We start from the raw sequence: 17,049 nt of genomic DNA, 5'->3' as shown, positions 1-17,049 counted from the left end.
GGGAGGAGGGCGGGAGGAATAGTGGGGAAGGGTGAGCCCGGTGGGAGGCAAGGATTCGTGTCATTGTCAGTGGGTAATCAGGTCAGTGGGCCAGTGGGACGACCACTTTCAATTTCAGTCCTTCTAGCTGTGCAACTCGCCGTGCCGCGCGTCGCGCGTTATCTCGCGCTCTCGCTCTCCATCTCGCTCTTTCTCCCCGCGGCCGCGATACGTTCGACTCTTTTGCCTCGCGATGTTCACGCGACTCTATCCGTCGTCCGTGTCGTTTCTGTGCTGTTTGTTAATATCGCGGTACATACATACGTACTCGTAGCTCGTGGTTCCTCTCGAGGGCGTCGTGGTTACTGGTAGAGGGAGGCAAAGAGGGTGTGTAGTGGAGGGAGGGGGGAGGGGGGGAAGTACAGGCGCGAAGTCGTAAACGTGGCAGAAGTATGAGTCGCGAGAAAAAGAAGGAGGATGCGAGAGGGGAGAGGGGGAAGTCCTGACACGCGCCAATCACATCATGCTTCTTCGGTTGCAAACGTGTACCGAGCAGTACGCGGTTTAACAGAAAGAAGCGAGAGAGAGTGATAGGGAGAGTGACAGGGTGGCGGCATGCGGGACAAAGGGCGAGGGGAAGGATGATGCACGCGCGATCGCGCTAGCTCGCTCGCCCGACGGCGCTCGCTCGTTCTCTCGCACGGACGCCGGGAAAGATAGCAGAAAGTAGGACGCGTATTAAAAACCACAGACCGTGTCCCGTGGCGTCACTTCTCGTGCCTCGCCGCGGCGCGTCGGTATTACCCAATCGAATTCATCATAACTGGCACGAGAAACGTACGAACGAGCAAATGAACGAACGAATCGACGGACATATGGAGACATGGACGAGTTGTCGAATTGAAAAAGAGAAAGGGAGGGGGAGAACTATACGACGTATAAAAGAGAGAGGCAATTTCGGTGATAAGCGCGATCAGCGCCAAGGCGCGGTGATCGACGGAAACACGGACGCCCAGTATCTTACGATCTATGATAAGACTTTCGATTTCGATGCGTCGATCGCGAGATCCGTGCAACGCCACAGCCAAGCGCTACGGTGAATCGTGTTTTCTTACTTTCAGTGTTTAGCCGAGGAGAAGAAACCAGTCACTTCCTCTCATTATTGCATTCCCAAACGAAATTTTTGCACGCACAAGTTCCAGAGAAATATTAGCCGAGTGCTAAATTTAGCGACTGATCGAAACGAGACCAACGCCGTGGTGCGGCGATCGCGGGAATTATAAAAGGTGCGAGCGCGCCTCTTCCGCTCGAATCAATGATCCTTAATTACGTTTGAAAATTAAGCTGACGCCAAAGTATCGCGCAACGAGTAAATGAATTTTCCTAAAGAATTAGGTCATGCCCTTGAAGGGTTATTCGTGAAAGCTTAAGGAATGTCGGCGTCGATTATACACGCTTCATCGACTATTATTTGACGACGTTCAAAGTAAGTACGATCTGATCTTCCGATATAAATCCACCAAAATTTCATCTTTTCGGCATGAACAAATTTACACCGGACAAGATCGAACCTGTGACCTAAGAGATCGATCGAAGAAACGCAGAATGTTGTCGTTTGCGTACCAAACGCTCGTAAATTTACCAAACTATATCGATAGAGGTAAACAGAGGTTACAAAGATGGTTCCCTTCTCTTAAAACTATTACACCAGCCTATTCAACGCGCATGGCTGAATAAATCGAACGTTTCCGCGATGCTAAACATTTTAACACCCCGGCTACTTTGAATGTCGCGCGCATGCGCCCAGTAGTACGGATAGCAATTCTTATATGCGATCCTTTGGGCAAGCTTTTAGATGTTGATACCATTGGGAGGGCGCCACAAGTTAGGAGAAGCAATTTGGCGATGCGAGATATGTACACGTATATGGTCTACTTTTCGAAGTCGGGCCGCGTAGACGCGACTCGAGCGCGCATTCAAATACGTCTTGCTTTGCATTTGCAAGTACAATGAAATTATGCAAGCGTGTTATATTGCAATTATATGTACTCGCAATAAATCGGTAATAACGGAATAATAGCCGTTACTAATACACCGGGAATGCGAGCTGGGATATTTCCAACGGCATACATTTAGTAACGGTGATCATAACACGGAGACTTACGATCCAATAATACAATTTGTAATACGGTACTACAGAAAAAAATTGTTTTTACAATTACTTTAAAAAAAGACACATTAGGAATAAATCTGTTATACTTATTACATATACAGAAATAATTCCGTTATACTTGGATTGCGAACGTTTATGCAATTTTATTTTATTATAGAAAATTTTAATCTACAATAACATAACGTAATACAGACGATATACATAACATAAGAATGAACACGATACGAAAGAATATATGCAAAATGATACACCTGTCGTAATATTTAAAGACCAAACCTAATTTCTCTTTACAATGTATGCTTGACTGTTGTGTCTATAAAAACTTCAATGTACATAAACATTTACAGTCTAGTTATAAATATTTCAAGTCTTGCCGGTGAATTATGTAATTCCATACGATTAAAAGTAATAGACACACTTTAATGAGATGAGCAGCATAGCTGAAACTTATTTGTAAAACCAATGGCACCGGAATTCGATCGTACCATAATTACGATACAAGAGGGTTAAAGGTGACGTGGACACGAGGGATGAAGGTTCGGCACCGATAAATTCGCCAACGTATCTATACCGGTGCTGTAGCCCGCTGGGGACGTTGAATAATAATTATTGTTGTTGGCTCGGCTTGGGTGTTATTGAGTTATTCCAATGCGAGTTTATCAAAGTGGGTCAAGCGATTCAATAGCGACCGCCGTGGAGGAGAAACGACCCATCGTCTTAACGTGGCGTGGGAGTGTACGTATAGCAGTAGAATAACGTGCACACGATCAAACACACACCGGCAAACGCTACCGAATTGGTACACGTATAAAAAGTGACGAACAACCAGACCGTAAAATCGGCACCACTATTACGAGGAACAATTACAACGATGATGTCTCGTTTCTTTATATTATTCGAGGAAAATTGGTGGAAAAAATTGGTACGTATTTATTTATACGAAACGTACAACTGGTGCAAAAATAGTATAAGGCTCTCTTCTAATAACCGAATAACGTAATTCAAAATATTTCTAGAGTTTTATTTGAAAAGGAAGAAAATACTTTGTTCCTGAATAAACGCGATCTCTTATTTTTTTTTCCATAAACACGTACGTATGTATCTCAAATATTTGTCTAATTCTTAAAAATCGGAATCTATTAAAAAAGCTTTAAAAAGCATTTGTTCTTGGATAAATATTACGCTGCATTATTTTTACAAATTTGTAATTTAAATATTTTCTGATTCTACAGAACTTAAATTTCTCGTTACTAGAACAAACAATATTTTTATTTAATTCCAGGATCAATTTACTCGGAAAAAACAGGAACGCAGGAGAAACAGAATTCGTGAAACGTAAAATCGTTATCTAATTGAAATCGTGGAAAAAACAAATGTTGATTCGGAGCTTGGTGCGAGTTATAATCCCAGTAACGATTCCGTATGTATACATTTGCTCTTCAATCCGTAAAGTCCGCTAATGACTCACTCATTCCACCTTCCATACGCTCATTATCCGTCGCTAATTATCATAAATCCCAGCACAATCACGAGAATAGAATGGCAATGTTAATCGACACCTTTTCGGACAAACAACGGTCACGCGTAACCAACGTAATTTCGTCACGGGATTTTCACAGGTAGTCGAGAAAGAGAGAGAGAGAGACAGTCTAATTATCCGGCTTTCCATTAGCAACAGGTAGAACGACGGACGAGCCATAAATTCCTGTAGGAAAGCGAGGAAATCGGATTTTCTTCACTCTTGGTGAGAGTTGGGACAACACTGTCGATTGTTGCATAATAGGAACAACGAGGATAAGAGGCGTGTGTCCTCGGTCAGACTGGCAATAAACAAACAAGGAATATTTGACTGAGATGTCACGGGTAAATAAGTAAACTGACGACAAGTAAAAATACGACCCATGGAGAGAACCAAAGTCACGAGTCACGAGAGAACCGAAGAAAGTGAAGAAGGTCGCGTGTCTATATTGGAGGATCGCTTTCGAAGTCACCGGATGATATTGTTAAAAAAAAGCGAAGAATTATTAAGGAAGTTTGCCATCATTCACGCTACGCGTGTGATTTACATGTTATTTAACCTTCCGTAAGCAAACTGGGTTAGTTATGCCCGAATGTTTTTTTACTATTATTTATTATTATATTATTACATTATTATTTCACTCTTGCGAATTATTTTACTGTTTCCGACTTGGAAAAGATCCTGAAGCTATCCTGAAATAGTTATCAATGTTTTTACTACGCCAAATGTTTGAAATATTCCTCAATAAAAATAGACATTCTTTTTGGAGAAATTGTAGAATGAAATTTAAATTAGATCCTCAGCTACTCGGTTTGCCTACGAAATATTAAATGTACTAAGAATACGGATATGGAAAATGAGACTTCCGGGAAAATAACTGCTTGCAAGGTATCAGAGGATTATATTATTCCTTCCAAAACCGTATGGTATCGAATCGTCGCAGATTCGAATATGTCTACTAAGCATACTTTCACGCTAATCAACCACTTTAGATATGGTTAGTTTCAATGTAGTTACAGGTCTTAATTCAACAAGAATCAATTGTACATAATCACTTGAAGTAACCACGTAGAAAAGATTGTATTACGAAATGTCTTGTACAGAAGTTCTATATGCCTCGAAACGCATGCACGATGCGCTCGCAAAAAGGGTAGTACCTAAAGAATATGTAAAGCAGGTTAAACGATGTATCGGAGACACAGCCTTGAATATTCATGAATACTGAACAACTTTTTTGGAATGGTATCACATTTAAATTCCACTCGTCCTCTGGTACCGCGTTCTGCGCTCTATTTGTAAGCATGCACTTTGCACTTTGCTTAACACACGCGTTTCCTATTGTCGTTACGATGATCAAAAATCATTTCCTATCATTTTCCAAGAGGAACAATATCTGGCGTAAAAAAAAAAAAAGGGACCAAGGGTAAAACTTGCACCTGTACCCTGTAGGTCTATTTTGTGCTCCTTACTGTGCGGATAATCGTGATTTATTGTGTGCAAACAGCGGACTCAGCCTCTAGCGGAGATGTAACAAGTGAATTTCGACGCAGCAGGTAGATGTTGACGTGGTCTATTGTCCGGAAGGGTATATACATCGTTGAAAGAACCGACCCCATCCACTTTACAAGGGATTGCGACGAATTCGTGCCGGCCACGCGCCGCCACGCTTACGAAAATTTGAGAAAGCTGCAATACCTTTTTCCGCAACAATTTTACTGCTCGGAACGGTACAGAGTAGAAGTAAAAGTGTCAGTCAACTTTACGGGACTGATACTTTACCTCTGCCTAACAAGGGCAAGAGGACATCCACGACAATGGTCAATGTTACCTGTAATATTTCTTCGAAGGAGGTACTCTATTTGAAGTGAAATACCATCATTATAAAATTACGAAAATTGTCTCCTTGATTCTACGGCGATAGAACGATACTGGTAAGGTCGTTTTTGATGAGGTGGAGGAAGGAAAAATACGAAAAAATTATGTAGTCATATTTTCTTACACTGTCACTGCAAAGTATTTGGCCATTTTATCTTTAAAGCTTAGCTAAGTAAAGGTATCTGAAGGCTTATTTTCCACGTAATTTAGTTAGAAGAAATTACAAATAAAACTTACGTATTCATAAATAATGTCTACATTCCGTGGGTATTATTATTTTATCATCACTATATATAAGGTTACCTTTATATAACCAATATTAGTTACGCGTATTAATACATATGCAATGAAATGTTGGCATCCACGAGAATAAACGTAACCCTAACCAAGTTATGACACAATTTTTGAACAAAATTTACGAAACATCTGAAGCTATTTATCCCCGGACTATCTTCAAGTTTCTAAAATACAGATCAGATAGATTCTTGTAAACTTGTATCATATTCGATTCAAGCAATAACGTTTCAAACTAATAGATACATGGATGAATTTCGCGTTTGAAATTTTAATACATTTTCGATCGATCTTTAAACAATTAATAAAATGTATTATTTGTTGATTCGCTAAGAAGATAAATCCTTTAGAATGTCGGGAAACTATAGAAAATTTGAGAGTGGCGAAACGCAAATAATACGCATAATTCACAAGGCTACACAAAATGCTCGAAATATTCGTATACGTCTAATTATAATATCTAGCGCTAGAAATAAATGAATTTGTTTAAGCCTTATCTCCTCAGTGGCATTCAGAAAAATGTAAATTCGCGTAAACAACCACAGTCTGTTCGTAGGTGATAGCGTAGGTTAAATCGCAAGATCATTTTCATTTTCGTTGAAATCAACTCCACTCTCGGCTGTTTGTCCGATTTTAGAACTCTCTTTTAACGAAGCAAAGGGTCGAGATGAGTCTGTTTATAGAGAGAGAAATTTCGAGCGTTCGTGTCCCCTTTGGGTTTGTCTGGTTCGCGAAGCGTGTCGCCGGGGTCCGGATGAAAGTAAAAGTAAAAGTACCGAGAACGGGCGCCAAAGTATACTTGCACGTGTGTACCGCGATCTGGTCGCGTGAAACGCGACCGTCCAAGGAGGACGCGGCTCGCCACCCGTTTTTCCGACCTTTGAAATCGTACAAACGCATTTCTAGAATGGCACTACGACGTTCGCCGGGTGCTTTCACCAGTGTCGATGCGTCGTGAGCTCTCTGACGTAACCAGTTTCACTGGAACGCGTCTCTCCCATAACACAGACCTAATTTTTAATCGACGTCAACCTGTTTCGAAGCGACTACACGATGCAGCTCTCCAAGGTGACGATTAAGCAATTACCAAAATTAAGGCTTCCGGATGCAAGTTGTTCGTATTCTAATTTTTTCTAAATACTACTACATATATATAGAGTATTTGTTGCGTTTTTCTCGCAAACAGTACATTTATGAACAAAGCTTTACTATCTTTTGTACAATAGTTCGAATAGATCTTTCATTTTTCCTCGCTTGCGCGTATTAAAGAAATTATGAATGTTCTTAAATTGCTAACGAACCCTTTTACACTGCATCGTGAATGTAAATATGAATTTAATATTTTTCTTACAGATCTATCATTTACGAGGAAAATGGCGAAGGCTGAGGCCGGGTGCAGACGAGCGGCTTTTTGACGTTGCATTTTCGCTGCTTCGTATGCCTGTCCTCGTTGTGTTCAACTGGGAAAACAAAGACAGACATATGACGCAGCGAGAACGCAGCACGAAAAAGTCGCCTGTCTGCACCGGGCCTAATACCATGAACTTCTATATATTTAATTCGATAATAATTTCCATCTCTGACGAAACTGAAACTTTCAGAATATTTCTTCGAAAGGGGCATGAAACAAGAGTCACAATTTTAAAGATCGTACGATAATTGACTATGAATGCTATAAAACTCTATATAAAGAAGGCGATGAATTTTACAATAGGAAAAGAACGCGTGAAAATCGAAAGGAAAAACGCTATCGAATCTTTGCAGCCGAGTCGGAAAGATATTTCCGGTTGATAATTCCATATCATTTCCTATGTTATCTGGTGCACCGCTAATTTTACAAGTATATCGCTCGCGAGTTATAGCAGATTGTGTAACTTTTTAATATCAGGAAAAAGAGAGAAAATAGATGTTATATATATCTTTCTGTCTTACTTAACGAACACTCCATGAAATCCATTCGAAACAGAGCTAACTAGTCACAGATCGAGTGTACGAAATGAGAAATAAAGATCGTAATTCGTATTTTAATATTACGAAAGTTTCTTAAAAATTTATTACGACGACTATACATATCCATATTCTTATGAGCAACCTAAGCAGAAATTTGTTTCGCCTATTAAACGTTACAACGAGTATTACATTTTGAATATTTTATATACGTTTGCATATTATATGCATTTTGCAAATTTCGCAAACAGCCCAATGATAACTTATGTAAAAGGCAACTGTATCTCGACTATACGTTCGAAAGACACTTGGCAAGAGTCGCGTAACGTTTCAGTGACTCTTTCCCATTCTTTTCAGGTGGTTGGTGATCAAGCTCGGCTCTGTATCGCGGACGAATTGCCACGCTCGAGTAGATTTAACACCGGCTGCGCAAGTACCGGTAGCTGTTCGAAACGGGAGCGTTAATTGTAAACGCGGCTAAAGGGGACGCGGGACAAAGAACGAACAACGTGACGGAAAAGGAAAAAAAAAAGAAAAAAAGAGAAGGCAGAGAACAAAAAGAAACGAAAGACGGGAGAAACAAACGAAATAGAACGGGCGATCGTAAGCCGAGAAAATGGAGTGCAAACTGCCCTTGACGCGAACGAGAAGCAGAGCTTGTATCTTTGTAACGAGCCCGCGTAATCGCGCAATGCCGCCAATGCCACAATGCAGCTAATTATCAGCATTAATGCTGGCGAGAGTCATGAATATTCATACTTGACATCTTTATCGAGCAGCGGGAAATTGGTGTCGTTATACGCGGGCCTCCTTTTTGACCCACCTATCCACGCGAATCGATATGTGACCCGTGCCACGGTTAAGGAAATTAAAACTTCTCCCCTTCTAGGTATATACACCTATGTATGTCTACAATTTTCTTCAATCTCGTGTAAAATATAGCGTGAGCCAGAATAGTTGTAGAGATTAGAAGAAAGAATGAATGTACGAGAAAGAGTGGAGGGGTGGAGGAGTGCGAATGACAAAGAGGGAGCAATTAAATTATAAGATCAAATTCAAGTAATTAAATATAGGGTAAATAGAGTACAGTTAAGTGTAAGTTTAAGTGTATATATATATTGTATATTTATTTACATTATATATTTTATATTACATACAACATTATATATATATAATGATCTAATGTATATAGGGACTGCATAACAGTGTGAATGAGACATCTATGCAAATCAATCTGTTTTTAACCGGCAAAAATTAATAATATATATGTATATACACCGTGAATATAAATTAGTGGTACGAGTGAAAAATAAGGCAAAAATGAAGAGTAAGAAAATTGCATTGGATACTGGGTTTCCTTAGAAAATCTAGTTTGGCAACTTGTTAACTACCTGAACCCTAAGCCGAATCGGTATGCTACATAACCCGCGTCACAGTTAAGGAAATTAAAAGATTTCCCTCTATGTATATGTGCATCCCTCGTTCATATGGATTAGGCCACCTATGAAAACTTAATCGGTTGAAGACCAGTGTTGCGTTAAGACAGCATTTTATTTGTATTTTTAGTCAACTTATTGAATGCCCGGTCAGATTTTGAAGTATCCTACCTAGACTTCTCTAGGTATCCTATTTAATTCGCCGTCAATTTCTTCAGCAGTGTTTAGATTAGGAAACTATCGAGATCGGCATATAATTATTATAACTTACTATGCCACTGTAGTCCTTTCAATAGCTTGCTTTTTACATACGTACATTGGGTAGTAATGTTGAACGAATATAAAATCCTACGTGATTAATCGTTTCCTTGATGCTTTGAAATTTTCAAACTCGATTCTGCTCGAATGGGAACCTCAAAGGAAAAAATATTATTCTGCACCTTCGACATAACTCGAACCATAGAATCTCTCTCGTTTCAATTGCATCACGAATTTATACCCATAGTGTGAGTTTACTTTATAGTATACGAGATATTCTACGTACGAGATTCCAAGATGTAACGACCTGGCTAAAGAAACCAACTGAGAGAAAGGGAGAAGCTTCTTTCGAGCTCGAATAAGGCGACTTACTTGTTTACCGAGTAATTAGATATTCTTGCTAGCCGGGGGGCACTTTGACACGGATTCGCGTGCGTCTAATGGTGCAAGAAAAAACCTCTTGGCTGCTCGCTACTAGCCTACCCAGTTCTCTTAAGAACCATGCCACCTCAAAATGTTCTCTTTGGGTAAACATGAGTTACCAAAAAAAGAGAGAACAAATTTCAAGAAAAAATCTCCATTTTATGGAGACAAGTTGAGAGCTACAGTGAGAAGTTACGATACGTTAGAACGCCATTTAAAGTAATACAGGTAGAAATGGACTATTAGGTGGATCAGGCAAGTAAGTGTTTCTCAAACTATTTGTCAATAATTGTCAATAATTGATCAACTAATTGCATCAGACTTAATTACCGCATCCTGCGAGCTTCACATCATATTTGTGGTAAATTCTAACGAGAATCAACATTTTAATTTAGGATAGCAACAATTATTTTTTGAATGATTGCAAGAGCTAGTTATTGATACGTTGTTCGATATAATTATATATACCATTCTTATGAAGTGAATTTTTACAAGATATTATTACAATTCTCAGGTAAAATGAATTTAGTGAGATAAAATAATTCTTGTTCGAGGATTATGTATCGCTCGCTATAGCAAAGAATAGATGAATAACAATTAAAAATTTTATTATTCCAGTGGCTTTATATAAAGATAGTTCATTATACAAATGGTGAAACATAATATTCAATACCTTTAAAATATTTCAATTTATGATGCTTTTAAAACCAAACGTTGGATATTAGATATCTCATATCTACAATTTCAATCCCAATATCGAATACCATGCTTTCAAGACATTAAAACTTATCAAGATTCTCAAGAATTATCAAAACTTAAATGACTCAAGATTCAAAATTTATCTAGCCTTTCGAAAATCTTAAGTACATGTTAAATTAAGTTTGAAATAACTCTAATCTTAAAAATATTGAAAACTTCGAGTGATTTCAAAATATTCAATATTCAAACGTAAAATCGCTAACTAGGAATAGTACGCAATACGCAGGCCATAAACGAAAAACATGATAATCGATTTAAAAATTCAATAATGAATTCCATGTTGACAAAACTATTCCCTTTGTATTGCTTGTGAAATTAAACATATATATCCTTGCATCCCACTGGATATTGCAAAAATCATCCTTTACCTATTTACAAAATTTCACAGAGTTATTACCCATTTTCAGGAAATTTATATTTGTGAATCCACCAAATTATTCGAAATGAAGAAACCAATAAAAATGAACTTGATTCCAAAGGATTCCTTCTGCAATCGTTTACGATATATCATGCTAGACCAGAACTAGTGTTAAATATAAGGGTTGGAACAGAAAGGGTGAAACATTGCGAACACAAATAAACGTCCCGCTTCATCGAATTGCTGCGTTTCGTTCGCGAAGCATCGGGACGGTGTGAGTTCATAAAGAAAACGTTCTGAAGGTTGTCTGTTCTAAATCTGAGGCGAGATGTGGCAGCGACCGGGCACACGGCTCGTTTGCATCGTCGCTACTGCGGAATTCGCGACGGAACGCCTGTTGCGCGCGAAAGCCACTCGTGACGTTCGTAGAATCGCGCGCAACCCCCGATTCCCAGTGACGACCAGCTAAATTTTATCGCGCACGCCAACAAATACTAATACGATATCTGATCCCGTCTACTTTTCTATCTCTTATCGTTCTCCAGGTACAAACCATCGTTGCCAGGTTATTTCGCACACTCTTGCATTTTTATCGCCATCGCGTTGCCTTCGTCTACTACTTTTTTGCCATAGTTTTTCCTTTCCTTCTGACGATATTTCTAGGAACTTTTCAGTGAAACTTGTTCCATATGGAATGCGGTTGAGTTTGTCTCACGCGGCGGGTAATTTAAATCGTGCATACGGTTACGCTCGATACCTTCGCGATTAACTGCTATTTATACATAGGTATAGATAAAGATTGCTAACAAGCCCAGAGGAATTAACGGGTAATAGACACGTATACTTATTAAACGGAGAATCGATAAATGAGACTCGCTTTCGTATTTGTGTATTTCGTTAATACGAATTATGATAAAAATGTGGTATGTTTCTACTTACTGGTTACATATATGTAATTGGTACTTATGCTTGCTACTTATGAGCGTAGAAAAAGTCGAGTAGACAAAGTGCAAAACAGGAAAAAGACGTGACGCTTTGCTACGTCGCGCAATGAGGAAGAGCGAAATCGTATGTACCTGTAACTTCGAAGGTGGATCGAGTCGAACGAAAAAATGGGCAAAACGAATACAAGCAGGCGAATAATAGAGAGAAAAAAAGGGAGTGGGAGAGAGGGAAAGCAACGTACTAGTGTTGGCGAGTAGAGGATAGATGGAAAGGACGAAAGACTATACGCACGAAGCGAGAGGTAGACGGTTGAAAGCGAAAGCGAAAGCGAGAGGCAGAAACAGCAAAGAGTGAGAGTGAAGCGTAGAGAGAAGGCAAAGTAGCGGGAGAAAGAAAAAGAGAGTTTGGCAAGCGGTATACTACGGCAACAAAGAACTCGAGAGCATAGAAATGAGTGGTTGAGGTTACCTGATGTATCATTCGCTGGCAGATCAGTGACCAAGTTGACCGGTGGTCGTGAGTGCGTTTGCTGTTGTTGTTGTTGTTGTTGTTGAGTTTGCTGTTGCTGTTGTACCTGATGAAGGGTCTGTTGTTGAGGTCCCGGCAAAGGTAGGTTAGTCGAGGTATTGTTTTCGGCGAGAATCGTCGGTACCGAGGAGGAGGAGGATGACGACGATGATTCCGTAAGGGCCGTCGCGGTGGTGTTCTCGAGGGCCGTGTGGCCCCCACCTTCCCCTGCCCCTGTAGCCATTCGGCCCTCGTGCATTCCAGCAGACAGACAGACGGGGGTCCCTCCTCCTGCACGTCGTCCTCGAGCGCACGCACTTCTCTCGAAACACCTACACACTCTCTTACGTGCCCTCGCTCTCTTTCTTACCCCCGTCTATCTATCTGTCTGTCCCGTTTCCCTTCCTCTTTGTCTAACCAACGGAACCGCGCGCGCTCGCTTTTCTTCCTTCTTTATTCCTCTCTCTGTATACGTTCCCTCTCTGTCTCCTTCTCTCTTTCTCCTCGTGTGCGCACGCTCTTGCTGTCCTCCTCTCTTTTTACTACTACGCTCCCCGCGCCGGCCAGCGCCGTCTGAGCGTACCGAAACTACACCGTCTCTTTCAACCAAACATCAGTATATCACATAACAGCGACATCACACACGCCCGCGGAAAAATGAGCCCCGCGCGGATTATTAACCTCCTGTCCGCCGGCTCGAAAAAAATCGAACGTTAGACAAATGTAGGTCTGTAGGCCACTTCACTTACACTTTGCATCGGGACGGGCACTCCCTTAGTCAAGCGAGCGTCCGGCGCACCGTTGCGCTCTGACAGCACGAGTTCCAGGACCGTGTGCTTAGCGCCGGTGCCCGCCGTCGATTCTCTTTATCGGTACCGCGCGCCCAAATCACGCTTTCCGTCGCCCACCTTGTTGCGATTCTTGCCATTTCTATACATCTATTAAAGTACGTTTCCAAGTCTTTTCTCAACGTGTCATACGCGTTAATTCAATCGGCAGTCAAGGTTTAATTAAAACGATCGAGGCAAAATTAGGCGCGTTATATTTATGAGATCAAAACTCGAAAAAACGGAATGCGAATTCTTTTACGTTCCCTTTCTGATCTGCGATGTACGCGTTAATTGGCTTTGTTTTAACGAGCCTTGAACATTAGACATATAAAACGTATTCTTGTGTTATAAGGAACGTTTAATTTTTGACTCGTTAACTTTTAAAAATGTTATTTCGCTTTATTGAATTACGAATGTTGTTATTCAGTGCTATTATTCCGCTTTATCGAATTAAATGCTTCGACGAGTGTGCAATTGTAATTTTGAACAAAATTAAAAGATACTAGTTAATTAGGCGTTAAAAAGTTATAAATTTGAATGATCATAGATAAAAGAATCGATTGTTCGGTTTGAAATAAAAATCGAAGAATGTTAATTTTTACTATGGTATGGTACATCTGTCTTGTAAGAATGAGCTAACCATTTAATTTGCGCCCAATTTTACCATTCATAGGCACGGCAGTGGATAACGAAAGGGAAAATATTAACTATACCGATCTCGTACACGCTATAGAAAGAGCTCAGCGAAATTTAATGTATGAAGCCTCGAACATTGAAATAATCTTCCAACTGTTTACTTTCAATTGTACCACATCGAACAATAACAAAAGGGAAAGTATTTTGAGAGAAGGAACGTATCGAGCGAGGTTTTAGTGGGTACCAGAATTTGCTAGTCACGGCACTGTGTTCCAATAATGTATCACGGAAAGACGCAATTTCCGAAAGATTCCCTAGTTCCCTCGTGTTTGCAGGCAGTTAGAATCTGCAAATTGAAAGGCTGTCAGATATGTTTTTCACGTTATAAATGTTGTCAATTTACCACTGCCTTAAATATGACGATACCGTCTAAGTAGGTCAGATGTCACAATATCTGGACGTCTTATTATGGGGCGCTTTTACACCAAATGTTGCATAACTCGCCACGCACGACTTCACCAAATATAACCGTGTAAAAACTATGACCTGACGGACATAATGCGATGTAATCCCTTTTCATTGTACAATACACTTGACTAACGCTTTCGAACAACGTTTGCAGCGCTATCTAACACCGATCAGCGCGAAATATGAAATGCAAAATTGTCACGTTTCTTCTCCTTTATGTTTTCTTATAATAAAATGTATATTTCAAAGTATTTATAAAAAATTAACGAGGTACAAGATTTTAACGTTTAATTAATATACAAAATGTTATAACAAACATACAAAATATTATTATAAATTTTATAAAAAAATATATATAATATAATACTTTTAAAGAATTAATATTTTTTAGAATTGCACAAAATTTTTGTTAGAAAAATTATATATTTTTTTGAGTAGCCTCAGAAAGTAGATGACGCGAGATTATAAGTCTCTGGATTTGCGCAGTTCCTTCGTAAATTTGATAAATTTTTGCATCTCGCATTAATTTTTCTACCGGATATTCGGTGTTGAATCCAGCACCACCGAAAATCTGTAAATAATTTGGAATACGAAATAATTATTTTTACTTTTTAAAGAAGATAATTATATTGTATAATAATAATATACTTGAACGGCATCTGTTGCACATTTGTTGGCTACATCACCACCATAACATTTTGCAATGCTAGCAAGCTTTGAAGCTATTGGAAGACTACGATCGGTAGCCCAAGCTGCCTTCATCCATGCAAGTCTAGCAGTCTCAACACCGATCGACATATCTGCGAGCATGAATCCTACAGCTTGATGTTCTCCTATTAATTTATTAAAAGCTTTACGTTGTATTGCGTATTTTAAAGCTTCATCAAGAGCTCTTTGAGCTAGACCGACAGATGAGGCTGCAACCTATGAAGGGAATACGAAACAACGTTTGAATATTACAGTTTGTAATTGGTTATCTTTAAGGAGTATTTTCATTGTCGTACCATTGGTCTACTACTATCAAAAGTTTTCATAGCAATCTTAAATCCTTCGCCTTCTTTGCCCAAAACATTTTCTTGTGGAACACGTACGTCTTCGAATGTTATCATTCGAGTATCGGAAGCTCTTTGACCCATGTTTAGTTCCTGTTTCATCATAAAATATATTTATTTTGAAATTCTAAAAAAAATAAAAATAATTTATTAAGGACAAACTTTACTTTTCGACCAGGTGTTACACCTTCATACTCGCGTTCTACGATAAAAGCTGTGAAAGCTTTACCAGCTGGAGCTTTTGGATCAGGATTTGTCCTTGCTAATAGAAAATACCTATATAAGTGATTACTTTATATAGTGAATATAGACATAATTTGGTAACAAATAAATTACTGATAAATTCAATATACCAATTAGCAACACCTCCATTTGTTATCCACATTTTTGTTCCATTAATGATCCACTCATTTCCTTTCTTTTCAGCCTTTGTTTTAATAGCTGCAACATCTGATCCAGCTCCAGGTTCGGTAACACAATATGCCTATAATTTTTATATTGTAAATGTATTAAATTATTAGGAATTAAAATTTGATTATCTTACAGCAACAAGTGGTTCTTCGATAAGCCTTCCAAGATATTTTTTGTGTTGTTCTTTTGTTCCAAATGCAATTACAGGAGTTTGCTGTAAAAAATTTTAAATACCATTATTTTACGTAAATAGAAAACATTGCAAAATGAACTTACACCTAATCCTGATCCTTCTAATGCAGTTGATATTCCTGTACAGCCATAAGCAAATTCCTCTCCAACTAAACAACCTTCAAAAGTACCAACGTTCATTCCTCCTATAATAATAGTTCATATATCTATAATTTATCCCTTAAAATTCTATATTTTTTAAATTATATAAATCTGTAACAATACCACAATGTTCAGGAATATGTTTATTTAATAAACCCAAACTCCATGCTTTCTTCACAATATCCCATGGATATTTTCCACTTCTATCATATTCAGCAGCTACTGGAATGATTTCTTCTTTTGTAAATTTGCGAGCCAATTCTTGCATTTCTCTTTGCATATTATTTAGTTCTAAAGTGGGTATTATAAAAATATATAATAAAAGATATTTTTATTTTTACAAATATAACTATGTTATTGTCATATTCTGTTTGTTGTACTAACCAAAGTTATATCCTATAGCATAATCAGATGTTGATGAAAATGTTCTCATTACCTTTTGATACGTTATACTTCTCATTATCTAACAAGGCATATGATATACCATTAATATCTTTAACAGCTCAAAAAACAATTTGCAGGGTTTGCACAATAATGAAAGTTATACATATTTATATCACCTATGGCATTATTTAACTTTTGTATAAAATTTCATGTCTTGTAAAGTACTTACCGTTCGTGAAAACATTTTGATGTTTCTTTGTTTTTACTTTTAATTTTAAAAAGTTCTTTAATTTCAAACTTTTATCGGTATTGTTACTTTTGAACGTAGTGAAAATTCACAAAGTTTGCACATAAGACACTTACTTTAACAAATGTTGCAAATCACGGTCCTTGCAGACCAAAGTACAACAGCAATTACCAACTATTATTACTTATGAAATAAATACCTAAGATAATTAGTAT

The 17,049-nt window shown here is 38.6% G+C and overlaps 1 protein-coding gene and 1 long non-coding RNA gene across 3 annotated transcripts; one reads left to right on the top strand and one right to left on the bottom strand.

Moving 5' to 3' along the window:
* Positions 1-48: 48 nt before the first annotated feature.
* Positions 49-7,961, top strand: LOC122569342. Of its 2 annotated transcripts, XR_006317414.1 has the most exons (4): positions 49-3,074; positions 3,169-3,242; positions 3,435-3,572; positions 3,772-7,961. It is a non-coding gene; the product is annotated as an uncharacterized LOC122569342 (long non-coding RNA). The 2 variants fall into 2 exon arrangements; XR_006317415.1 differs by lacking the exon at positions 3,169-3,242.
* A 5,007-nt stretch (positions 7,962-12,968) lies between these two features.
* Positions 12,969-16,976, bottom strand: LOC122569335 (probable medium-chain specific acyl-CoA dehydrogenase, mitochondrial). Its single transcript, XM_043730222.1, has 11 exons — positions 16,817-16,976; positions 16,588-16,666; positions 16,327-16,494; positions 16,147-16,247; positions 16,004-16,084; positions 15,813-15,943; positions 15,627-15,735; positions 15,412-15,552; positions 15,056-15,331; positions 14,366-14,978; positions 12,969-14,285 (listed from the first exon to the last, which is right to left on the bottom strand). Exons 1-10 carry the CDS (start codon positions 16,829-16,831, stop codon positions 14,826-14,828), a joined length of 1,254 nt encoding a protein of 417 aa, XP_043586157.1. The 5' UTR covers positions 16,832-16,976; the 3' UTR covers positions 12,969-14,285; positions 14,366-14,825.
* Positions 16,977-17,049: the final 73 nt, after the last annotated feature.

Source organism: Bombus pyrosoma, linkage group LG7, assembly GCF_014825855.1.
Source record: "Bombus pyrosoma isolate SC7728 linkage group LG7, ASM1482585v1, whole genome shotgun sequence".
Lineage (NCBI taxonomy): Eukaryota > Metazoa > Arthropoda > Insecta > Hymenoptera > Apidae > Bombus > Bombus pyrosoma.
Note: the sequence above shows the minus strand (reverse complement) of the source record. Positions and strands in the feature narration are given on the sequence as shown.